This window comes from Sycon ciliatum, chromosome 7 (genome assembly GCF_964019385.1).
Source record: "Sycon ciliatum chromosome 7, ocSycCili1.1, whole genome shotgun sequence".
Classification (NCBI taxonomy): Eukaryota; Metazoa; Porifera; class Calcarea; order Leucosolenida; family Sycettidae; genus Sycon; species Sycon ciliatum.
Genome location: NC_088649.1, coordinates 29862042 through 29887612, shown reverse-complemented (window position 1 = coordinate 29887612; position 25571 = coordinate 29862042). Strand labels below are relative to the sequence as shown.

Here is a 25571-nt window from a genome sequence, read left to right as displayed (position 1 = left end):
TGCGAAGAACGCGAGTTCACCTTCTTGACGGTAAGGCTTATGTTAGATGTGTTGTCGAAATACTCATATTCATTGTACATTGGTACGTTACAAGTAAGGCACTGGTCAGTGGCATACTATCGTTGGCAGTTCCCAATCTGGAGGGAAAGGTTCAAGGACCCATTGACCGAGTTTGCAAAATATATTCGCATATCAGGGAAAATCTCCATTGTGGAGAGGATCAGTAACTTGTTTGCTTCATACGAAACAAGCCAATGGGTGCAGTCTCGTTAAGATCTTGTACTTGTATTTCAGATTGGATTTGTTTACTCGAGTCTGGGCTGTTTGATTTATTATTTGTGAATACCGCCGGGATTGCACTGCCCCAAATAAAGTTTCGTGCCGCCAAAGCAAGAATTACGATCTGCAATCTGTTTGTAGTACCAAGAGGGTTTATGTACTCTTGGTAGTACCTGTAGTACCTGCAAGAATGTGCTGTACATGTATCGTACTTTCTCTGTTGCTGTTTCAGTTGCCGTCATGTTTCTAAAGAAAGGTTCAGTAGAGAGGTTCTGCAAAACGAAGTTTCGCGACAGTCCTTGCGAAAGTGTGTTCGAATTTTGCGTTCTGCACATTTTCGTAGTTTGCGCGGGCCAAGTGCACGTACACCATGACCCGATCTCACGAATTTTCCTACGACAGTTCATTTCGCGTTCCCTGCAAGTTTCGCGTCCAAAGTTGCGAAAGTTCGTGCGAAGTTTCGCACTTCATGACGTAGAACGAAAGTTTGTACGCATTTTCGTTTTGCAGAACCTCTCTACTGACTCATTTGTTTCATATGAGACGAGTCAATGAGTTGGTGTGACTTAGAATCATCTTTTGCTGTAGAAGAAATCTATTCGTATGTCTATTGGAGAAATAATTGTATTCACTGGTTATAAATAGGTTAATTAAGACAAACTCACATAATAAATACCATCGGTCCCTTGGGGTTCGTCCTAAAGAGGTTCGACTGGATATCATTCATACTCACCAAAAGATGTGTAAGATTTTATTATTATGGAGTGCCTTGTTTATCTCTCAGTACCTCCAGCCTTGCCCCTTTTATCCTCAGGATCAGTGTAGTTGTTGGAAGGAGGTGTCGGACTCAGCAATGTATTTGTTTACATTTTAATACATGTTTATTGTTCCTCTTTTGCTGTGTTGTTTTAGAAAATCGTGGACTAACAGTTTGAAGTCATTGAACTACTTCCAAAAGTTGTATTGACATATCAACATGATTACGATTTCAGTGCAATATGATGCAGGATGACCTTATCACGAAAACCCATGATTATAAACCATTATAAACACAGAATCAACAAAAACATCTGCGACACGCACCTGGATACATTTCTCAAATAAATCTGATCGAGGGTGGGGAGATCTGAAATATCTGAAAGGCAAGACAATTTTATGACAGAGTCATGACATTCTGCAACATGCACAGAATGACCTCCGTATAAAAAAGTATCACCACCACCAGACCACTACTCACATGTAATGTTTGCCCGCCGAAGAACGTGCAATTGCATTATGCTAGTGCTATTTTCTGCAAGAAAAGGCTTGCACATCAATGCGTATAACACGGTACTGATATGATGTGAAGGCCATCATTGAATGCCCTATATCAAGAGTACAGAACCCACTCTTGCCTATTATCAATATGTAAATTTTGCATATTGATATAGGGCATTCCATTGATTGGTGACAGAAAAAACAAAAGAAATTATAGCAATAAAAACTGCTTTATGGCAGTTTTCTAAAAAAAGTTATTGTGTTCTAGTCCATGGACCCCGTCTAAAAAGTAAGAAATTAACGAAATGTGATAGCTGAAAATTAAAATTTCACACAAAACCTCACAATAATCACACATAGAATGAAAAGCTACATGTACGACGCTCGTAGAAGACCTTTTCCCCTCGTGATCCTCTTTCCTTTGCATGCATGTTGCCAATTATACTTCAGAATGCTCTGTCGAACATATCAATGTGTTTGGCCTAGTTTCCTAACTCTTGATAGCTTTTTTGTAGTGAAAATTCATGAATTTTGTGATTTTATTTGAATCCTTGGTGTTAACGCATGCGTGGAACACCAGGTTTCGTTGATAAAAGCCCTTGTTCCCTCTATGTTCTTCGGCCTTTTTTCTAGCTCGCTCGAAGTAAGTTTCTTGGCAAGCTGTTCGATCTCGTTATCGACTGTTGTCTTGTACAGTACTTCCTCTTGGTTGTATTTCTAACTTGGTGTGTCTCTGTGCTTACTGTAGACCGCCTTTCAATCATCAAACTGTCAAGTCCACTCTCAAGGATGGACTCGTCTGCAAGCTCCTTTACCTCTCCCGATGCTGCTGGTCAGTCATCGAGGATCATGGCGGACATGATGAGCCAGTTTGGAAAGGTCTCGCAGGTGATGGAGCAAATCGGCTCAGACGTTTCAAGTATTGCGGAACGAGTGTCTGCTCTGGAAGCGGCTCAATCCCGCCCTGACCCGGCACGAAGTGCCTCTATTTCGTTTTCCGCTCTGGCGCCAAGAGCTTCTTCAACACCGGGTAAAACCCGTGAGATCCCCAACCCCTCGGACTGTGAGTCAGAAGAGGAAATGGACGAGTCAAGCTTGCTTGACAAATCGTCTCAGGATTTCAAAGTGTCCTCGGATACTTTGGAATTCTTTCGGGAGAAATTTACAACAACTACCTCGAACGAAGTTCGGCGCCAATGGCGTAGTCGTTTTGGGCACCCCAAAGTAGATGTGGCCTCTGCGCCCATCATGGACAAGATGGTGAAGTCCCGATTACACCCTGCGACCAAGTCGCGAGACAAGGCCCTGTCGAAACAACAGGCCTTGCTTTTGGACGCCGTAGGTCCTTTGACCTACGTACTAGAGGAAGCTGGGAAAGAGACTCTCACCGTACAAGCCACGGTCGAAGCATGCCAACAGGCGTTGGCTTTTATTGGCAATGCAAATATGCATTTGAATAGAGAAAGGCGGCGAAATGCCATTCTTTGTATGAATCGCGACCTTGCCGAAATGGCAGAAGATGACGATACGTTCAAAACGTCTGCACCCCAGTTGTTTGGAGATGGCTTCTCCAGAAAAGCGAAGGAACGGAGCGAAGAGCTCAAATGTTTGTCGCAAGGCTTCCACCGCCGGATCGTTTGTTCGAGGAGGCCGAGCCAACCATGCCCCACGGGGAGGCCATTCAAATCGGGGCAGTTTCAATCAGAACGGCAACCGGTTCCGACCTTACAGCGGAAACCAGTACAATCCCCAGTTCAACAGGAAGCCCAACGACAGAAGTCGTCAGGAGTCAGCAAAGTGAGCCATCCGCCTTCACCCCTTCCTCTAAAGGAAATAAAGAGTTTTCAAAACTACTCAATGTCTTCTGTTGTGAGTGGCACTGTGCTCTCCAGCAGATGGGTGTAAAAGACATGACAGAAAGTGTCGTATTTCACCAGTTCCCGATTTCGGGAAGTGTAGCAATGCTTGCACAAAACTGGAATGCAATCAGCTCAGACCAGTGGGTCTTGAAATGTATTCGGGGTTACACAATTCAGTGGCTTCAGAAGCCCTTTCAATCTCACTCTCCAAGAGAGATAGTGTTTCGGGAGGAGGAGAAATCAAAATCTCCCTCGAAATAACTTTGATGGCGAACAAACAGGCCATTTCAGAAGTTTCAATACCCGAGCTTGGAAATGGGTGTCAGAGACCTGACACAAAGTGTCTCGACCCAATGCATGGTTGCGGGGTGTTCAGGGTTACAAAATTCACTTTGTTCAAGAACCCTTTCAAACCGTTTCCCCAAGAGAGATTGTATTTCAAGAGGAGGAAACGAAAAAGATCTCCTCAGAAGTTGTCGCAATACAAAGCAAACATGCGATTTCCGAAGTATTATGCCTGCAGATCAAACGAACAATCAGTTTGTGTCTCAACTCTTCGCTGTCCCGAAGAAAGACAGAGCGATAAGACCGATTATCAATCTGAAAGCTCCGAACCATTTGTGGAAGTGTCCCATTTCAAAACGGAGGGTATACACATGTTGAAAGATCTGCTGAGACCAGGCGATTTCATGACGAAAGTCGACCTGAAAGATGCGCACTTCATGATTCCCATTGCCAGGCCGCAGACCAGCGAAAGTTGCTGCGTTTTGCATGGCAGGGAAAGATGTATCAGTTCAACTGTCTGCCGTTCGGACTATCGTCAGCCCCGCGGGTTTTTACCAAGACCTCAAGGGCGGTGATAATCACACTCAGGACTGAGGGTGATCATTCATATCGACGATATCCTGAGCATGGCGGAGAACGAGACAAACGACCACACGGCCGGTCTGATTTTCCTCCTGGAGAATCTAGGGTTCATTGTGAATTACCAGAAACCACAACCGAACTCCACCAAGGAGATATATTTTCTCGGCTTAATACCGGTGAACTCCGAGAATCTGACGATCAGATTGCCGGAAGAAAACACGATCAGATGCAAAAAATTGCGAGAGGAAAAAACACACTCAGCAATTTCTGTAACTCACCTGTTGGGCAAACTGAGCCATGCTGCACATGCGATTCCACCAGGTCCTTTGTTCTATCGAAACCTCCAGGGCTGTTTGCAGAAAGCCCTAGAGGAGGGATCTTAGAATTACGATCATCCTTGTCTCTTGAGCAGCGAAGCTCTGGAGGATTTGGACTGGTGGATCGATCACCTGACAGACTGGAACGGTCGTCGCCTTCTCACGCCGATACCAGACCTGGTGATAGAGACGGATGCCTCGACAGTGGGTTGGGGATCATCTTGCCAGAACTCCCAAACAGGCGGTCCGTGGAGTTGTCAGGAACGAGAGATGCATATAAACTGCTTGGAGCCGTTAGCAGCCTTCCTGGCTGTAAAAGCATTTCTGAAGTCAAGTCGAAATCTTCTGGTTCACCTGAAGATGGACCGTGAACACCACAGCCTTGACGTATATCAACAAGTTCGGAGGCACTGTGTCTCCCGACCTCAATCGCCTCACCAAAGAGGTGTGGACATGGTGCATGGCAAGACAGATAACTCTCCAGGCCACTCACTTAGCAGGATCACTGAACACAGTTACAGACGACGAGTCTCGCGTGATGAAAGATCGATCGGACTGGATGTTGCATCCAGATGTATTCCAGGAGATCTTTGCTCGAATGGGTCCCATGAATGTAGACCTGTTTGCCTCTCGGCTGACACATCTCCTGCCGATGTATGTGAGCCGGCGTCCCGATCCAAATGCGATAGACGTGGATGCCTTCTCGTTGGACTGGACAAAGTGTCAAGGTTATGCCAACCCACCTTGGAACCTGATAAGCAGAGTAGTAGCACAGGTCTGCCCTCAGAAATCTCGGATAGTGCTTGTTGCACCGGTATGGCTGAGTCAACCGTGGTATCCAGCCCTCCTGGACCTGCTGGTAGAGGAGCCCCTGTTGCTTCCCAGCACTCCAGATCTGATTCAGCCGACGCACAGCGTAAACGAACCGGAGATAGTCCCTCGTCTAGCCGCGTGGAATATCTCAGGAGAAAGTACACCAGTCAGAATGTTTCTGAGGAAGCTTCAGAACTCCTCCTTGGATCATGGAGGCAGAAATCTACGAAGACGTACGACTCCCTATTCAATAAATGGATGGGCTGGTGTCGTGAACGGAACAATGATCCCTTTTCAAGTGATATAGCCACGATTGTCAACTTCCTGGCATCATTGTACAAAGCTGGTTATCAATACCGCTCTATCAATATTGACAATAATTACAGATCAGCAATTCCTTCCGTCCAGGAAAAAAACTGACAGGTATGACACTGGTCAACACCCAATGGTATCTCGTGCAGGTATCGATACTAGTATCTTCAAAGCACACTCTGTGCAGAGTGCTTCTGCATCCGCAACAGCGGATGCTGGTACTACTACGAATGATATCTTGAAAGCAGCAGACTGGAGCAGCCAGTCGGTCTTTCAGAAGCTCTATTATTAGACCCCAGCATGATGAGAAATATGCTCAGGCAGTTCTCTCGAAGCTGTCAACCACTGGCAGAGAGCTACAAAATCACATTGATATGGAGACAGAGCATTCTGAAGTATAATTACAGAATGGCTCAGACCACGCAGTGGTTGCCAGCTATTCTGGATTATATGAAGAATGTGATGTCGAACATATCAATGTCCCAACCCTGACCCTCCCTGTGTTATAATGCACATAATATGCTTATTCCGAGGCTCGCTATTCAAAAGGCCGAAGAACATAGAGGGAACAAGGGCTTTTATCAACGAAACCTGGTGTTCCACGCATGCGTTAACACCAAGGATTCAAATAAAATCACAAAATTCATGAATTTTCACTACAAAAAAGCTATCAAGAGTTAGGAAACTAGGCCAAACACATTGATATGTTCGACATCACATTCTTCATATAATCCAGAATAGCTGGCAACCACTGCGTGGTCTGAGCCATTCTGTAATTGTTGGTGCAGTACAAGTTTAGTGTTGAAAGCAGCATTTCAAGTGTTGTGATTATTGTGAGGTTTTGTGTGAAATTTTAATTTTCAGCTATCACATTTCGTTAATTTCTTACTTTTTAGACGGGGTCCATGGACTAGAACACAATAACTTTTTTTAGAAAACTGCCATAAAGCAGTTTTTATTGCTATAATGCCTTTTGATCACCATGAACCTACATGTACGAGTAGTTCCCCATCCGATCCACAGCATTTGAATTCCACCGTAGCACCAGCCCCACGTTCACAGCAGCAGCATTTGAATCCCAACGCACCCGTACAGTTTGAACAGAGGCTCACAAACACTCGTCCGCTCTACAGCGCCCAACTGATGAGCCTGCCACACCATAGTACTCCACCGCCATCATTCCAACGTCCAGCTGACCAAACACCCACACCGTACACGCACAGTTCAGTCACATCATACTTCCACAAGACAAAGAAGTCAACACAGGGTCTCCTACGCGGTGGTTCCCGTGTAAGGTGCAAAGCGCTCCACGTCAGCAACATAGACAGCGGCTGCCATGCTGAGGCAATAGCTAAGTGGTGCGCAAACAAAGATGTTCACATCATCAAATGCTGCGTGGCTGAAACACGCTATTTTGGACTGGCCTATGCCCATGTTGTGCTTCCTGAAGAGCACTTCACCACGGTGCAACGTGATGATTTCTGGCCTGCCTCCGTACGTGTTCGCGAATGGCGCTTCTCCTCTGACAGTGTAGGTAAATGAGCAGTACATGCATCCTAAATCCCAACGCTCTCCCCTTCAACCCACACCCTCCAACTACTTCAACCGTTTCCTCGAGCCTGGACTCTACACTAAATGTTTTTGCACAGCCCTTCTATCCTATCTCCAGCTCCTGCTGTTCTTGATCTAAACCATTGACCTGCCCTCTGCCTGCACCAACTGGAACACAAAGTGCAGCCAATTATTATTTGCAGATGACGTCATGGCGCTCATCGCAACACACCAGAGCCGTTTGACATCGGAGTTGTCCCTGCAGTCAGCCGTTTCAGCTGCCGCAACCTGGCTGCGCAGATGGCACCTCCTCGTCAATGCCTCAAAGACCGTTACCTTGTCGTTCACACCAAACCATCAACTCAACATCACTCTTAACGGCACACCCCTAAAGCAAGTCAAAGAACACCGTCACCTTGGAATCATACTACAAAACAACCTCCAATGGAACTCACATGTCACGCACATAATAAACAAATCCAAAAAACTCCTTAACCAACTTCGTAAAACACGAGGCCAACTTAACACCCCCAGTCTGCTCGTAATCTACACCGCCTACATTCGCCCGGTTATAGAGTACGGCAGTCTCGTGTTATCCAACACCACCCGCACACAGAAGGACCAATTAGAACGCGCTCAGCGACGAGCAGCCCGTATCTGCTTGCGGATCCCCCTTTTTGCACCAGTCCATCACAGCTCACTTCTACATCATCTCCCCACATTAGTCTCCTGGCAACTCTTACGACAGATTACTCTTGCCCACAACATCAAGTACATCCGCGCTCCCCTTCACCTGCAACAGCCTCACCTTGCACGACCAATCACAGAGCAGCCATATGCACTACGACATGAGAACATAAGTATGTAGTATCCCTGGCCGACCAATACGGAAGTAGTACGGAACTAATACGGAGCTTTGCCTGATGTATATTAATTTTAGTGTATCTCCGTATGTAAGCGTACGGCGTCTGCTGCATTAAAGCGGCTGCGCATTTCTGTTTTAATGAGATTAGATTAGATAGCAACGAAAGCTAACTCGAAGAAGTAGTCAACCTCTAGGTGAGCACCGGAGAGAAAGTTATTTATTTTGCCGCTTCTTCTTTCACTAATAATTATATCTCAGGTGTGTACCTGAAAGAATTATATCTCAGGTGTGTACCTGAGAGAAGTAGAATAAAAGTAATTCTTGTTGATTTCACCGCGCCTACCACTCGGCTACCCATTACATTGGTGGCAGCGGTGTAGTTTAAAAAAAACCAAAATGAATAGACCCCAGACCCCCATGGCTCAACCCGCTGCAGCTCCCTGCGACGAATCAATATGAGAATCATGTTTCTTGCCTTCCTGGGCCTGGCCCTGCTTATTAGCTTGCAGCACAGTCAGGGTGCTAGCGTGGATCACCCTTCTCTCCGCACGGCACACACTGGAGACTCCGATGGCGATTCCAAGCGACCCGCTACCCACATGTATACTACCGGTGGTGATGGCGACGCTGATGAGGACGACGACAGGCAGTCTGCTGCCCAAGACAAGGAGGGTAGTCCCCAAGACCAGCAGCGTTTGATTTTCGCCGGCACGCAGTCGGAAGCAGGAGCCCACTCTTCACTTGGTACTTTGCCTCCGTAGTGGGATGCAGATTTTCGTCATCACTCTTCCTGGCTAGACCATCACTCTTTACGTCGCGCAAAGCGATGCTATCGACAATGTGAAGACCACGATTCAAGACGAGGAGGGAGGTCATTTGTCTGACGCCGAGCTAGCCGCTCTGAGTGACCGGCTCAACCAAGATGAAGATAAAACCTGGCTTGCCCTCCGCCGTAGCTCCAGCCGCCGCGGTGGTTACTAACGCTGATTCCAGGTATGGCATTTTCTTTCCTGTCTTCCTTCAGTCTCCCTATTCTCTTCAGTCTTACTTTATGCGAGTGTGTGAATCCAGTTTAGTTTGGTAGGCGTCCGATCATGGTGAGCCACGGTTTACCTCAGTAACCTGGTGAGAGAAGTGTGTGAGAATCCCCTTTTACATTTTTTAAACATGAATATCGACGGACTTGCCCCTTCTGTTCATGCATTGCCCTGCTCTAGTAATGGTTCATGAATCCGCCCAGTCCACATTCCTTCTCCGTTTTTCTTTCCTTTCAGTTGCATCTTCCTCTCAGCTATGTTTTATTTTCTCTTTTCGTTCGTCCCTCTTGATATTTGTACTTTGTACTGTTGAGGCAACGAACTGAAATAATAAAAACCAAACCAAACCAAAACACTCCAGGTGTGGACCGGAGTAAGTTCCCACGATGCAGTGCATTTTTTTTTTGAAATTGTGAATTTCCTGGCAGTTTGAGCCCGCGATGTGCAGAAATTTGGCTGTCTTTCACGTCCTGTTTGGAGGACCATTCTTTCCCTTTTGACCCCGAGAGATCGTGTGAACCTGGTGTGCTTTAACTTCTATGTTATGATTTGTCATCAGTTCATTTCTTCTGTCTACTCTAAACGTTATCATTTCCGATATAATTTGCCATCTTCCGGTTGACGCTGTGTTCATAACTCTTCACTATTTTTTTTGAAAATCACGAGGGCGTGATTATCTGTAGGAAGGGAGGGTGTAGTATCCCTGCCCGACCAATACGGAAGTAGTACGGAACTATTACGGAGCTTTGCCTGATGTATATTTAGTGTATCTCCGTATGTAAGGCCCCTTGCACACTACATAGAAAATCCCATTTTTGTTGCGTTCCTGTAAAAGTTACCATGCAAACGGTCTGCTTTTCGCGGGAAACCTAAAATGTTGCGCAAACGTATTCAGCAAATTCCAGACGGATATACAAAGGCGCGTTTAGGTTTTATTTGCATTTCTGGACCGTAGTTTGCTTTGCACCTGTCCTTCCGTGAGACTTCTTGACTCTTGTCGTCAGCTCTTTTTTCCTTTCGATTTGTTCCTTGTTTTGTGTAGTTGCACGTTGTTTGTTTCCTTCTGTCGCGTTGAAGCTAGTTTGAGAAGATGAAGTTCAGCATGCCGAAAGGTGTGTTCAATGATGAGATGGAGGGGAAGTTGATCGAGCTGTGGGCACACTACCAGCGGGAGAAAAGTGGAACGATGAAGAAGAGGTCACAGAAGGAGAAAGAGATCGCTGAAGACCTCAATCTGTATGCTAGGAGTGTTGGCGTGGACATGGCATTCGATGGGAAGTCGCAGATCCATGTCGAAGTGATAGCATTTCACCAACACTCGACAAACATTTCTGCAGACCAAGCTCGGAGAAAAAAGTTTAAAATTTTTTAAAATTTCCCGCACTATCTCCATGCAACACCGGTGAGGCGGCAGTTGCCAAAAAAATTTTATGAGTATTTTATTAAAACGAAAATGTCTTTTCAAGTGTGCAATGGAACTGATCGGGACTTGCTCGAAAGTGACGCATACGCTAAAATGCAACTTTTTACTTGTACGTAGTGTGCAAGGGGCCTACATGTAAGCGTACGGCGTTAGGCCTTGACGGATTATGCTAGCATAATTTTTCGCATAATTTCTACCAAAATCGAATAATCGCATAATTCGAGGCAAATTGCATATGAATCGCATAAATTGGAATAATCTGCCTGTTCGCATCAAATTCCATACAGTTGTACATGTTCTACAAGTACAAGTAGATGCACCAGGAAGTCGTAGGTTTACGACTCCCTTGATAACATGTCCAGTCCACTACAATCAGTGACGGTTGTAGCTAGGTCGGACGCGTCCGGACGGTGCGGTGACCCCGTTGAACTTTTGCTACTACAGTACAACGCCCTCAACAAAACAATTCCCCTGGTATTTTGCACAGAACCATCATATACATCAGCAGCATATGTACATGTGAGCATAATGCGGCATAATAATGATAACTTTTAGCATAAAAATAGCATAATTCTGCGATTTTTTCAGCAATGCGAAAAGCATAATTTCACGAAAATATTAGCATAATCCGTCAAGGCCTATACGGCGTCTGCTGCATTAAAGCGGCTGGGCATTTCTGTTTTAATGAGATTAGATTAGATAGCAACGAAAGCTAACTCGAAGAAGTAGTCAACCTCTAGGTGAGCACTGGAGAGAAAGTTATTTATTTTGCCGCTTCTTCTTTCACTAATAATTATATCTCAGGTGTGTACCTGAAAGAATTATATCTCTGGTGTGTACCTGAAAGAAGTAGAATAAAACTAATTCTTGTTGCCGGATTTCACCGCGCCTACCACTCGGCTACCCATTACACATACACATTGAGAACATCACACACATACCGACACACCAACTCACCCATCAACCTGTCCCTTCACAATTTCAACCAACTACCCCCCTGCGTGAAACAAATAGCCAGTCCCTGCGGGAATTTGCGGAAAAAACTCTCGAAAACTTGCGCAAGAAATTGCGGCAGAAAACAACAAAAAATGCGACGAAAAGTGCGGAATGATGCACAACTTGCCAGGAATTCGCGGAATTATTTACAGAAAATTGCGGATTTGGGCCAAATCACGAAATTTGTTGCATCGTGTATCTACTCGGGAGTAGTCCGAGTCGTACTATGCAAATAACCTACAGGATCATGGAAAGCACTGCGTGTAAAGTGCATAAAAAAGTGAGATATAGTGCAGAAAACAATAAAAAACGCGGGAAATCGCGGGTTTGGGCGAAAATCGCGAAATTTGTTGCATCCGTGGAATCGCGATTTCCTGGAGGGACAGAATAGCAAGCATGCGTTTAAATCAATGGCGTCTACCCTCATTCTATCATCCATATGCTCCTGTAGTAGCCCACACTGCACCCCATCGTAACCCCATCCCCCTGCAATGTGTTGGTTTCCTTACTTGCTAGACTGATTTTACATGATTCTGGACTGATTTGAATCATATTATCTTCCTTATTGGCCATGGACCATCGTGGAAATAAAGAATAATAAAGAATTATAAAAAGTAAAAAGGAGCACCAGGGCCCTACGCTATGCTTTTTGCCTTGATGACCTAGGCAAAAAAAAGCATAGGGCCTAGGGATGCTACTGGGTATAACATTTTCATTTCTCCCATTTTTTTTTCAGGACATAACCTGGAATTCGAACCCGCACTATCGCCCTGCATGCATCCCCCGATACACTTCGCATACATACTAATTCTTCCAAGTTGCGTCACGTTATAATCTTGCATTTGAAAGCCCTATTGAATATTGTGGCCAGCTGTTTTAGATGGTATGGTACGGTACGGGACAGATACGGGATACCGCCAGGCGTGACACAAACAAACAAACGAATGAGTGAACACCAAAATTAAAGTTGTGTGGACACTGGCTAGCGCCAGACATTACTGAAGTAACGTCGTTTCCATAGCTACGGGATTACTAAACAGTGTAGAGATGATGAATTCGAAATCAGAATAATGGTTACAGACCAAAACACACGCTCCACTGTTGACGCCACGCTACACATCAACCTCGGGGGCATCTCGGACTTTATTTCTGGCACCTGGGGGGACCAGCATCCTGGCGTCGCTTTCCGGGTCGTCCGTCGTGTACAGACACAACTCAGCGTCATCGACATCGATGCCGAAGCGATGCGGTGACGGTTTCCGGCGTTTGACCATCTTGTATGGTATGTACCCGCAGGCGTACACTAGGCCAAGCGGTATAGCAAGTACTATGCCAAGTGCCGCCACAATTGGAGAGAGGAGAAGACCAGCCACTGCAGACCATACGATGGTCAGGCACTTGCGCGCTGGTGACTTGTCACCTGATGTAGATACCTGGATAGTCGGGACACAAGTGTGAGTGAAAAGATACACGTGGATTGGCATGCAGGTAAGTGTAAGGTAGAGAGATAAATAGAGGAGAGAGAAATAAATAGAGAGAGAGAGAGAGAGAGAGAGAGAGAGAGAGAGAGAGAGAGAGAGAGAGAGAGAGAGAGGGAGAGAGAGAGAGAAAGAGAGGCAGAGATGGGGATGGAGAGATACGTTAGGTAGATGGAGAGAAACAGACAAACCAACTCGAACGATGATGTCCTATCATAACGTTAAGAGTAGATAAACAAAAGTGTGCAACACCGGATGTCTCCTGCACAAGCCGCGGATACCCTGGCCCATGGCAGAATTTTTTGTTGACGTCACCTTTTTGCAGAAAAACGCGCATTTTGCCGCACAGCAGTGAGAGAGCACGTGCTGCCCACCGACTTTGTGATGTTAAGTCTGGCCAAGTGCACGAGGCAAAACTTTCCAAAAGACTCGCAGTGCGTGCGTCGTAGAAAAGATTACGTCAACAAAAAATTCCACTGTGGGCGAACCCATCGCGAGTTGCACAGTCTTGTATATCTACACTTGATAATTTGTATAGGCTGTCGAATGGTGCGTCATCCAGGTAGTATCGCACTTACAAAGTACACTAGGATGGCGGGAAAGTAGATGAGCGTAAGTGGTGGTATGGCAACGGTCACAGCGGCCAGGACGAGAGGCGCACCGGCAACTGTCAGCAGCTGTGCAGCTACCGTGCTCGGGCGACTCCAGGTACGCGATCCAAAGTACGTGCATCCTGAGGCACTGAGTCGACAAAAGCCATAAAAACAGAACAAAAAATCATTTGTGTTCGTGACTGTGCACTCATTGCACCATAACCACCTTAACCCTGTGTGTAGGGGCGGATCCAGGAAAGGTTCCACGGTTTCCGCGACCCTAAATTTCGTAAATGTACTACTACTACCAACCATATGCGTGTCCATGCTCATGTACCAGCTATTCAGTTTTATACTGCCCCCCCCCCCCCCCCGTGATCATTTTCGTCAAAATAATATCTTCTCTTTTCTTTCTCTGCCGCGGTGCTTTTGTTACTCCATTGTCGTGAGTTCCCTTTGGAAGGTAGACGAGAATTATTATTATTTTTATAGCGAGGGTCCCTGGTTCGAATCCTGGTGATGACAGTCAATTTTTTTTCAGACTTTTCCCGTTTGTCTCTTTCCCTCAAACTAGTGAAGATGATTATTATTATTTGTGTGTGTGTGTGTGTGTGTGTGGGTTGGGGGGGGGGGGGGGGGTGGTGAATAATTGGTGTTCTAAAAAGTGTTTAAAGTTCGGCTTATACTCTGGAGCATACGGTATTCCCGGACCCTGGTTGCTGTGAGCTCACCTTAAGAAATGCAGATCATCCATAAGTGACTGTAGACATAGCCAGCAGAATGAGTGCAAACACTGTGGACACATCAGTTCATTGCATGAGCCGACAGCGAGGCAGATCTTTGTGCGACAGCTAGGGCATAGCTTCACCAATAGCACACCTGAAGGTAGAGAAGACAAGCAAACGACATTCGGTGATAGGGGAAGAGAAGCGGAGCAGTCGCGCTAGCAAACAAGATGGGGAGACAGACAGGGAGGGAGAGATAGGGTGTGTGTGTTTGTGTGTTTGTGGGCGGGGGGGGGGGGGTGCGTACGTGTGTGTGTGTTTGTGTGTTTGTGGGCGGGGGGGGGGGGGGGGTGCGTACTTGTGTGTGTGTGTGTGTGCACGCGTGTGAGGGTGTGTGTGTGGTGCGGGGGGGGGGGGTGCGTGCGAACGTGTGTGTTTGTGCTTGTGTATGAGTGAGTTTGCTTGTGTGTGTGCATGTGTGTGTATGCATGCATTTGCATGTATGTCTGTTTGTGTGTGAGAGATATAGGTAGACTGGCTTTTGGCCTGTACCTTATCACCATCATAATATTATTGAGCACAGGGGCGTCGCACACGGTATGGTCACTACTGTATTGACCGTGCCACTTTTTGCCCGCAGGTGCCCCGTGAATCAACAAAATGCACTGATCTGGGCTCTAATTTCCCAAAATTTTCGGCTCGGCCAACCCTCCTCCACTTGTAAACTGTACTTCAGATGGCTGACCGTACCACACTAAAATACCTTCCGACGCCCCTGGAGCATCATCGTCCGTTTGGTCTTCGATACGAAATAAAATTTCAACAACAATAACAGAGACATAAGTTGGGGGGGGGGGGGGTCGCACACACGCACAGCCAGGCATGGTAATCAATGTGAGGCTACACAATGATCCCCTATAACCTATGTTGTGTCTTGTTTCTTGTTTCTTTTTTGTTCCCCACATGTGTTTCCAGTAGGTCTGTGTTAACTTAAGAGAAAGGAAAACTTCTAAAAACATGTACAGTATGAATTGAAAGAGAAGGAGAGAGCCGAAGAAGGAAAGGTGCACCTCGCACCATTTTACACACCTTCATCAGCATACTGATGCTTGCCATGCGACGTCCAGCCTCGCCTCTTCCACAGGGATGATGTTGCTGCTGCTCCTGGTGCGGCCGAACGTGCGTTCCTTCCGGCATTCTCTGCGGCGATCGCAGTCTCCATGCTCTCGCTGAGACGTCGTGTGAACGCTTCAACGCACGTCTCGCACGGATGCCATTCCTGAAAGCACACACAAAGACAAAAGAGTTGAGCTCCCTGGAATCCAACCCGGCGTGCAAACCTAGGGTCCAGCACCTGATGCGAAAACTGTATTTTCCGCAGTATACGCCGCGCTCACATCCGTTTACAAAACAACTATTACACCGAAGTTTCTTTCGTAGTTTCCCCCCCCCCCTCCCCCCACCGCCCGCCTGCGTAGAACGGTCACAACTACCAAGTCTCTATGTGGCTATGTCATGGATGCATGCTTTCTCAGAAAGCATTTCATCTCTTACCGTTTCACATAAGTAACAGAATGTTGTCCCGCACTCCGGTCGCTTGCACGTTAACTTTGGACAGCTTGCACAGTTGTTAGCGATCACACCATAGCCACAATCGGGTGCGGGACACCAGCGAATGTCAGGCATACTCGCCAGCGAACGACGCAGCGTGAACTCAAGGTATCTGTCCACCAGCACTGGATTCTCACTTTGTGACAGGATTCTGGTGATATCGTGAGCTTCGTACTCGTTTTCACACTGCGGACATTTCAATCCTGTTCTGGACTCCATAATCTCCTGCTTAAAGTACGTCTCAAGACACGAGCGACACGTACTGTGTGTGCATGCGAGTGTCATGGTTGGGAAGTCATCAGCCGCCAACACCGCACAACAAACGGGACACGAGCGTTCGGTAGCCGGAGGAGCGGATCCATTGTTGTCCGCCTCATCATCACAATGCGCCTTTTGATTGTCTTTGCTGTCCACTAGCGAATCCTGCTCCAGTGTCGTGCTGCTGTTGCTGCTGCTTATAAGAGGGTCTTCAGGGGTCGTCGCTGTCTCATCGAGTGTGCTGGGAGCTTGTTGCTTGCGGCCCCGACGAAAAAGGTCACGCAAACTTCGACGACGACCCTGCGCGTTCTGCTTCTTCGAAGCCGTGACGCCCTCGGCCCCTGCGCCACCACTCTGTGTACACCGAGGCATGGCTCTCTAAATTTATCGCCTATGTTCTGGCTATGGAAACGTCAAGGACTTTCTCCGAGGCTCAGAACTTGTTATTCAGCAGTCTCAAGGCCACCACGGAGATGGAAAAATAATCCCGCTGCTGCTACCAAAACTAATGGCTGGTTTCCGAGAGATGGTTATTACCTTATATTATTTATTACCGACTGGTATGGACTATGGAGTCAACAAACCTCCCGCTGTGGCCGCTACGCCAGCCTTGAGCTGGAAGCTCAGTAAAGCTACTTGTTGTACTTCCAAAGGACGAAAATGACTGGACGACAGTCGGCATCGGCCTGCCGAAGTGTTTCGGACATCGACAGCACCTACATCGACGTGCGGTATAGGTGTACAGACAGTCTGAGTTCTACAGTCTGAGTACAGACCGTACAGTCATGTACCTGTAATAATGATTGTTCTGTCTGCAGTGACCTAACCCTTCCAGCGCATGATGACAGTCATGTTGCTAAACCTCAATGAGTCATCGCCTGACGGCTGTGCCAGACCTGTCCAGACGCTGATCAGTTCCCAGAACTGTTCTTGGAATGCCTAAGCTGAGCCTGATGGTCCGGTCTTGGTGTGTGCTAACTGCACCAGTTCTATTTTGGGGAGTGGACTCCGCTGCATGTTGATCCACACCTCTCACTCTCAGGCTCTGTTCTGTGGCCAGTCAGCAGACAGTAGATCATGCAGTATAATCCTACAGTCAGTGCTTCGCAATGGGCGTCATGTTTGCCGATCATTACAGACAAAATAATTATGTCATTAGTGCAGTACAGATGCCGGTGGGGCCAAGTAAGTCTTACAGACAGACAGACACACACACACGCGCGCACGCACACACGATACCAACTAGTCCGTCATTCCACCGATAGCAGAACTGTACACATGCCATGGTACATGTACAGTAAAACCTGTCAAAGGCGACCACTCGGATAAGACGACCACCTGTCCTGTAAGACCACTGCAACCAGGATCAAGGGATGCCATTTCCAGTCAAATGACCCTGGATATGGAGACCACCTGGTAACAGAGACCACGTTTTGAAGGTCCCTTTAGCGGTCGTCTTAGACAGGTTTCACTGTACATGGACTTGGCAGTAGATCTACTAAGACAGGAACTTACACTCATCATGCTGAAACAGTTCTTGTTCTCAAACGGTAATCAGCAGCATTCGGCCTGTTTATTAAGTTGGAGTCAACTTGGAGCCTGCATGTTGCTGGTGTGTGAGGTCGGCCAGAGAGAGCGCGTTTGGTGGAGGTGGAATTCCTTTGTTGATACTTCGAAGTAATTATAAGCAGTACTTGGGAAATCTATTCTTCGTGTTTATTATTCCCGTAAAAGAGGCTATGACTGATAGCGAGTCCGGAGGCCCCAGGGTAGTATGGCTTTGAAAGACAACTAACCAACCTGCTGTGAAAGGCACCCGCCCCTTGAGACAACCTTTATGTGGAGACCTTTCTTTAGTGACCACCTGGATATGGAGACCTTTCTTTAAAGACCACCTGTATGTGTACTGTGTAGACCTTTCTTTAGCGACCACCTGTCACGTTGTGTGGAGACCATTCTTTAAAGACCACCCCTCATTTACGAAGAGGTCACCTAAAGCCCTTTTGAAACCTAATTGAAGCACCCACGTGTGTGGTTCTTAGTAGCCGCGGCACATACAGCAGCGCCACCCAAATCACCGTGGCTTCACTGTACATTGCGCATACACCGGCTGCACCTCGGGTTCTACATAATAATAATAATTATACATGTACATGTACATGATTGAACTTCATGAAGCTGTAACACCCCATACCACAGACTCGCTGTAACACCCCATACCACAGACTCGCTGTAACACCCCATACCACAGACTCGCTGTAACACCCCATACCACAGACTCGCTGTAACACCCCATACTACAGACTCGCTGTAACACCCCATACTACAGACTCGCTGTAACACCCCATACTACAGACTCGCTGTAACACCCCATACTACAGACTCGCTGTAACACCCCATACCACAGACTCGCTGTAACACCCCATACTACAGACTCGCTGTAACACCCCATACTACAGACTCGCTGTAACACCCCATACCACAGACTCGCTGTAACACCCCATACCACAGACTGGCTGTAACACCCCATACCACAGACTCGCTGTAACACCCCATACCACAGACTCGCTGTAACACCCCATACCACAGACTCGCTGTAACACCCCATACCACAGACTCGCTGTAACACCCCATATATCCACAATCAGCTCCCTCCCCCTCACTTATCTATTTACATGTGTTTCGTAATCCCGTCCATGGTGCGCTGGATAGCGCTAACGCCGAGACCCTAGGTCGGCGTTGCTAGTCCCGCCTCACCGGCACAGGCTCCCTGAGAGCCCCTACTAGTACATTGTCTGTCTTTCTCCTTTGTTGTCTCGATCATTATCTTCTTTTGTCTTCTTCTTCTCCTCTCTTTGTTATGGTCTATCACTAGGAGGTGCATTCTGTAAAAAAAGAAAGAAAAAAAAGTCCTAAAATTTTTTGATGAAGACTTCAATGCAGCTTCATCATATTGCTATGTCACAGCACTGCTACAATGTTGTTGTTGTTGTTGTTGTTGTTGTTGTTGTTGTTGTTGTTGTTGTTGTTGTTGTTGTTGTTGTATACTTTTTTTTTCAAAGTGGAAATCAAAACAGGCATATTGCCTAATAACATTGGACCCAATGATTAATTGTTCTATTGTGAACCTCAAAATTACGAGCAAACCTGCTCGTCCCCCACTACTAGCATGTACTGGTATGTACAGGCTATCCTGGCCACCCTGTGTATCAATCTACATAAGAAAGGGTTTGCTCCCCACACTGGAGCTCGCGCCCTTTCTTACAAATCATCGCCGAAGTCGCAACCACTACTTTTTATCAATCTACACGTACATAATAATATCACGTGACATGATTGTACGTACATGTACATGTAGCAAGCTCTCCTAAGCTGGTGTAGAGCACAATTTTATTATTATTATTATCTTTATTCTCACGATGGCCCGGCGTAGCCAATAAGAGAGAGACAGTACTATGGGTTATCAATCAGAGCGGGTGCAACAAACCGGGAGAAACGGTGTCTAGTGGCAGCCGTGGTTTGGGTGCTTCATTTTTAGTAAAGACGAAGAAGGAAGTAAATCCATTGCGAAGGCAGGAATTTAAGGGGAAAAGTAAAAAGAAGTGCCTGATGTTCGTGAGTAGATGTAAAACTTAGAGTTGCAACAGAACTCCCCCTTGCTACGTACTTACTGTGTGAGAACCCTTTTACTACGTACCTACTGTGTGAAAACCCGTTTAATACGTACCTACAGTATGAAAAAACATCGTGGTGCGCGTGGGACTCCGACTGAGTTTTTTTTTCGCATCCACAGAAATGTCACTGCCCTCAAGGATCAAGGTGCAAATGCAGCTCCTAAAGCAGTGAGTATGGTAATACATGACTGTATAATTTACTAATCAATTTGCGGACAGAACTGTTTCATCCTTTGTGATCCTCTGTGATTATAATTATTAGATTTACTGTACACTTGAAAACAGTTAATTGCTGCCTGCCAGTCATGGGCTGCAGGCTAGACAACGATCTCAATGGCACCACTGAATGGGTTCCTGGCCACGTTGGACGGATAAGGCATGCTATCTTCGCTCTCCGCGTCCACCGTCACGTACAGGCACAGCTCGGCGTCATCGACGTCGATACCGAAGCGATGCGGCGACAGTTCCGGACCTCGCTTGACCATCTTGTAGGGCATGTACCCGTAGGCGTACACCAGGCCAAGTGGTATAGCAAGTACTATGCCGAGCACTGCCACGAAGGGAGAGAGGACGATGCCAGTCAATGCCGAGCGCACGATCGCCAGGCGCTTCCGTGCGGGCGTCTCGTATTCTCGGATGGATGCCTATGAAAAGAGAGAGCAAAATGGCAAACAGTGAGAGAAAGATGGTTGGCTATAATAGTAGTGTTTGTATATATGTGTGTGTGTGTGTGTGTGTGTGTGTGTGTGTGTGTGTGTGTGTGTGTGTGTGTGTGTGTGTGTGTGTGTGTGTGTGTGTTTGTCTGTCTGGCTATGTGTGGGTGTGGATGTGCAGAAAGAGAAGAAAAAAAAGAGAACTAGACAGGGAAGGAGAGAGAGAATGAGAGCGAGAGAGAGAGAGAGAGAGAGAGAGAGAGAGAGAGAGAGAGAGAGAGAGAGAGAGAGAGAGAGAGAGAGAAAGAGAGAGAGAGAGAGAGAGAGAGAGAGAGAGAGAAAGAGAGAGAGAGAGAGAGAGAGAGAGAGAGAGAGAGAGAGAGAGGGAGAGAGAGAGAGAGAGAAGAGGGAAAGGAGAGAAAGAGAGAGAAAATGGAGAGAAATAGGGAGCTGAAGAAGGAGATTCGTGTACAATGTATTCTGAAGTAGAGTCAGGGTGGGGTTAAAAACATACTCATACAAAGAATCATTCCCGAAAGCACAAGTTCTCGAGAATAGGGGAAACCTTCACGAAACTGATTCACCACGCAACAGCCACATTAGCTAGAAGATCTAAGCTGATATCCCAGGGTGGCGAACATTCGACTCGGCAAACCTGCAAGAAAGCACCACGCCCTGCTGAAAACGCTTGTAAACATGATGTTTCGAGTAGGGAGTGGTGTTTTCTGGCACGTTTGCCGAGTGCAAGGTTCGATGGACTTCTCGTGTGCTCTGGACGGCAGTCGCAAGTCAGTCAAGTGCTAAGTAAAGTCGGTGAAAAAGCGCCAGCTTCATTGTGGGGAGTAAACGCTTTCCTATAAAATTATTGCCGAAGTCGCTACCACTATTTCGTACTACTGCTGCTACCATTAACTGTTACTCTTATTCTTCTCCGGATCATCTTCGATTTTCAAGAAAGGTCTTTGAGTAGTATTTTATGTACAGTAAAACCTGTGAATAACGACCACCCCTCGGGGCCAGAGGAAGCGGTCTTAAGCGGCAGGTAGTCCTTAGTTAGAGGTTTGCACCGCACAACCATAACATTTTGATTATATGAATGTGAGACCGTCCGTGCCTGGCAAAGTGGTCTGTAGTACCAGGCTGGTGGCTAGTCACGGTGGTCTTTAGTACCAGGTTAGTCGCTAGTCACGGTGGTCTGTAGTACCAGGCTGGTGGCTAGTCACGGTGGTCTTTAGTACCAGGTTAGTCGCTAGTCACGGTGGTCTGTAGTACCAGGCTGGTCGCTAGTCACGGTGGTCTGTAGTACCAGGCTGGTCGCTAGTCACGGTGGTCTGTAGTACCAGGGTGGTCGCTAGTCACGGTGGTCTGTAGTACCAGGCTGGTCGCTAGTCACGGTGGTCTGTAGTACCAGGCTGGTCGCTAGTCACAGTGGTCTTTAGTTACAGGTTTTACTGCACTAGTGCTAGACTTACAACATGCACCAGTATAGCGGGTAGTTGGTAGAACACGATCGGTGGTATGGCCACCATCAAGGCGGCCAGACCCAGCGGTGCTCCGGCTATCGCCAGCACTTGGGCCGCGACGGTGCTCGGTCGACTCCAGGTCTTTGACCCTTTGTAAGTGCAACCTGTAGGACTGGGGCGGCAACACACACACACACATACACACACACACACACACGTACACACACACACGCACACACACACACACACACACACGCACGTACGCACACACACGTATTCACACACATACACGTATTCACACACGCGCACACACACACACACACACACACACACACACACACACAAAACACACACAAAAAACACAATATTAGCACGAGTCGTTGTCTTGGCATCTGTCCAGGATGGGTTACCTCTACCAAGAGTACATATGACCTGGGGGCAAGAAAAACTCACCCCCCTCCCCCCATACTCACCTCCAAAACATGGCCAGAAAGGGGTACAAGTTGTGGCAGTGTTTCATAGTAATGCGATTCCACACAACACACAGACTACGAGTCCATAGATATGCACATACACTCACCCGCATACACATGTACAAACACACACATACATCCCCCCCCCCCACACACACACACATACACCACACCCCCCCCCCCACACACACACACAATACGCACAGCTCCAACAGAAAATACACGTAGCAAACGGGAGATCCAGTGTCGCTCACCGAAAGAAGTGCCCGTCGTAGTCCGACTGCAGGCACAGCCAGCAGAATTCATGACTGCAGACCCAGCAATGCATTTGATTACAGCCCTTCTCATGCCTGCTGATCTTTGCACGACAATGCGGGCATAGCTTTACCAGCAATGGTTCTGCACACAACACAAAAGTGACAAAAACAATAGTTATACAGTCAAACCTGTCTAAGACGACCGCTCACGGGACCGTCAAAACGTGGTCTCCATTACCTGGTGGTCTCTTTATCCAGGGTCATTTGACTGGAGATAGCATTCCTTGATCCTGGTTTTCTAGGACAGGTGGTCGCCTTATGCAAGTGGTCGCCTTGAGAGGTTTTACTGTAATTGTCCCATTTTCCGGAGTAGAAGCTGCAAAATAAATACTCTTAATTCCTCCAAAAGAAAAGCCGGTGCAGCTTGTACTACGATTGTCAGAAATGAACCCCGAAATTCAAGCTGGATGTCACATCTTTATTTTGTGACAAAAATCTGGGAGCGGCACATTCCACTGTGTACAGTGGAATGTGTGTGTTTTACATCAGGCTCGTGGTGCACACACACACACACACACACACACACACACACACGCTCACATACACACATACACACACACACAGACGCACACACAGACGCACACACAGACGCACACACATGTGGGCACACGCACACAGACAAATGTATGCATGCACATCTCATAATGCTACATACCTTCCTTATTTGCCTTGTCTCCTTGGCGTGACCTCCGACTTCTTCGCCGTTGCCACCAAGATGACGCTGCTGCCGAAGTTGTAGTAGCTTTGGTCTTGTCGGCATCCTCTGCAATATTCGTTTCTGGCATGCTCTCTCTCAAATGCCGCGTGAAAGCTTCAAGACATGTCTCTCTGGGATGCCACTCCTGAGAACACAAAAAAGAGGAACAGCAATGCTCCCGAAAGTCTAGAAATCCCTGTGCTACATGCACCCTGTGGCAAGGTGCAAGAACCCCTGAGGGCACAGCGGCACAAAAGCAGAAAATTAATGTTTCAAGACTAAATTGTCCAGACGTTGCCGGACCCATTCCCAGTTTCTCAGGACGTGCACGTGCCGCTATAGGAAACTGACGTTCATACCAGGTATGGTAGATGCTTGATACTGCGAATGCCAAGCCATACAATCACGTACAGGAAAACGTGTAACTAAAGGCCACCGTGACTAGCGACCAGCCTGGTGCTACACACCACTTTACCAGGCACGGACGGTCTCACATTCATATAATTGTGGTTATGCGGTGCAAATCTCTAACTAAGATCAGTAAGGACTACCTGCCACTATACACCGCTTTCTCTGCCCCCAAGTGGTGGTCGTTAGTCCCAGGTTTTTACTTTACATGTGGGGTCGGCGTTGTTCCTACTATGTGCGGCTCTGGCTTTCTTCGTTCATCATCGTTACTAGGTTTTCACACTCCCAGACCATGTAAAACAGGGGTTTTACACTGCGACAGTCTGCCAACCCCATGCGAAACTAGGGTTTCACTGTCACGCTACGCACGTAAACCAAGGTTTCATACGGCCAGCCATTGTAAATTCGAGGTTTTTAAAAATTGCCTGCCCATGTAAACCAGAGGTTTCACACTGCAAGCCGATGTAAAACAGGGTTTCACACTGCATTCAAATGCAAAACGGGGTTTAACCGGGGTTTGACACTATCGTCAGTATCGCCTATCGGCTTACCCTTTCACACAAGTAACAGAATGTTGTCCCGCACTCTGGTCGTTTGCACGTTAACTTTGGACAGCTTGCACAGTTGTTAGCGATCACACCATAGCCACAATCGGGTGCGGGACACCAGCGAATGTCAGGCATACTCGCCAGGGAACGACGCAGCGTAAACTCAAGGTATCTGTCCACCAGCTCTGGATTCTCACTTTGTGACAGGATCCGGGTGATGTCGTGAGCTTCGAACTCGTTTTCACACTGCAGACATTTCAATCCTGTTCTGGACTCCATAATCTCCTGCTTGAAATACGTCTCAAGACACGAGCGACACGTACTGTGTGTGCATGCGAGTGTCATGGCCGGGAAGTTATCAGCCGCCAACACCGCACAACAAACGGGACACGAGCGTTCGGTAGCCGGAGAACTGGCTCGGAAAACTGATAAACTGTCTTTGCTGTCCATCATTGCCGAATCATTACCCAGGTTCGTGTTGTTTGTGACTGGATTTTCGTCGGTCGTCCTGGCCTCGCCTAGAGTGGTGTGAGCATCTTGCTCATGACCGGTACGAAGTCCATCATTCAAACTTCCGCGACAGCCCTGCACTTTCTTCGACGCTCTTGATGGACTGGAGCTACCTTTACGTCTGAAATGAGGCATCACTGGTCACCGGCGAGTTCAGGCAATGGAAAAGTCAAGGACTGCGCTGTAAGGGCTGATACACACCGTTTATTCTAAAACGATAGACGAACAATCTGGCAACTTCGCCACTCGCAACTGAGCGGTTTCGAGGAAGTGAGCATTGCCTTATTCACTCTGCACAAACCTCACATCCCAGTTCAGACTTCAGGCTGTCAGGTGGAGCTACAAAATTTAATTATGAAAACAACGTCGCACACGGACCAGTGAGTAGTTCGCTGTAATGATAGGGAATGGTCAAAGTTGGAATCTAGCTGGGCTAAGCGTTCTTGCCACCGAAAAGTGACAATGGACATCACCTTCCATGATTGATCATGCCATTTGGAAAACCTCAATGAGTCATGTGTTGGCAGCAGTGCAGTGGACAGAGCTAGAGGTCAGTGACACTGGGACAGTGGAGTTGTTGTGTGTGC

At 47.2% G+C, this 25571-nt stretch overlaps 2 protein-coding genes across 2 annotated transcripts; both read right to left on the bottom strand.

The window, feature by feature from the left end:
* Positions 1-12399: 12399 nt before the first annotated feature.
* LOC135821291 (E3 ubiquitin-protein ligase RNF19B-like) lies at positions 12400-16899 on the bottom strand. Its single transcript, XM_065334345.1, has 5 exons — positions 15927-16899; positions 15462-15651; positions 14379-14526; positions 13633-13795; positions 12400-13009 (listed from the first exon to the last, which is right to left on the bottom strand). The coding sequence occupies exons 1-5, from the start codon at positions 16611-16613 to the stop codon at positions 12689-12691; spliced, it is 1509 nt and encodes a 502-aa protein (XP_065190417.1). The 5' UTR covers positions 16614-16899; the 3' UTR covers positions 12400-12688.
* Positions 16900-20147: 3248 nt separating this feature from the next.
* Positions 20148-25533, bottom strand: LOC135821290 (E3 ubiquitin-protein ligase RNF19A-like). The gene is made up of 5 exons (XM_065334343.1): positions 24478-25533; positions 23477-23663; positions 22759-22903; positions 22041-22203; positions 20148-20559 (listed from the first exon to the last, which is right to left on the bottom strand). Exons 1-5 carry the CDS (start codon positions 25117-25119, stop codon positions 20233-20235), a joined length of 1464 nt encoding a protein of 487 aa, XP_065190415.1. The 5' UTR covers positions 25120-25533; the 3' UTR covers positions 20148-20232.
* Between the last annotated feature and the right edge of the window lie 38 nt (positions 25534-25571).

Coding starts and splice junctions, on each gene's coding strand:
- LOC135821291 (XM_065334345.1), bottom strand. CDS start 16,613: ATGCCTCGGTGTACACAGAGTGGTGGCGCAGGGGCCGAGGGCGTCACG. Junction 15,652..15,926: donor TCTGTTACTTATGTGAAACG/GTAAGAGATGAA, acceptor GTGTGCTTTCAG/GAATGGCATCCGTGCGAGAC. Junction 14,527..15,461: donor GCATCAGTATGCTGATGAAG/GTGTGTAAAATG, acceptor CTCTACCTTCAG/GTGTGCTATTGGTGAAGCTA.
- LOC135821290 (XM_065334343.1), bottom strand. CDS start 25,119: ATGCCTCATTTCAGACGTAAAGGTAGCTCCAGTCCATCAAGAGCGTCG. Junction 22,904..23,476: donor AGACAAGGCAAATAAGGAAG/GTATGTAGCATT, acceptor TGTTGTGTGCAG/AACCATTGCTGGTAAAGCTA. Junction 20,560..22,040: donor CCGCTATACTGGTGCATGTT/GTAAGTCTAGCA, acceptor CTCTTTTCATAG/GCATCCATCCGAGAATACGA.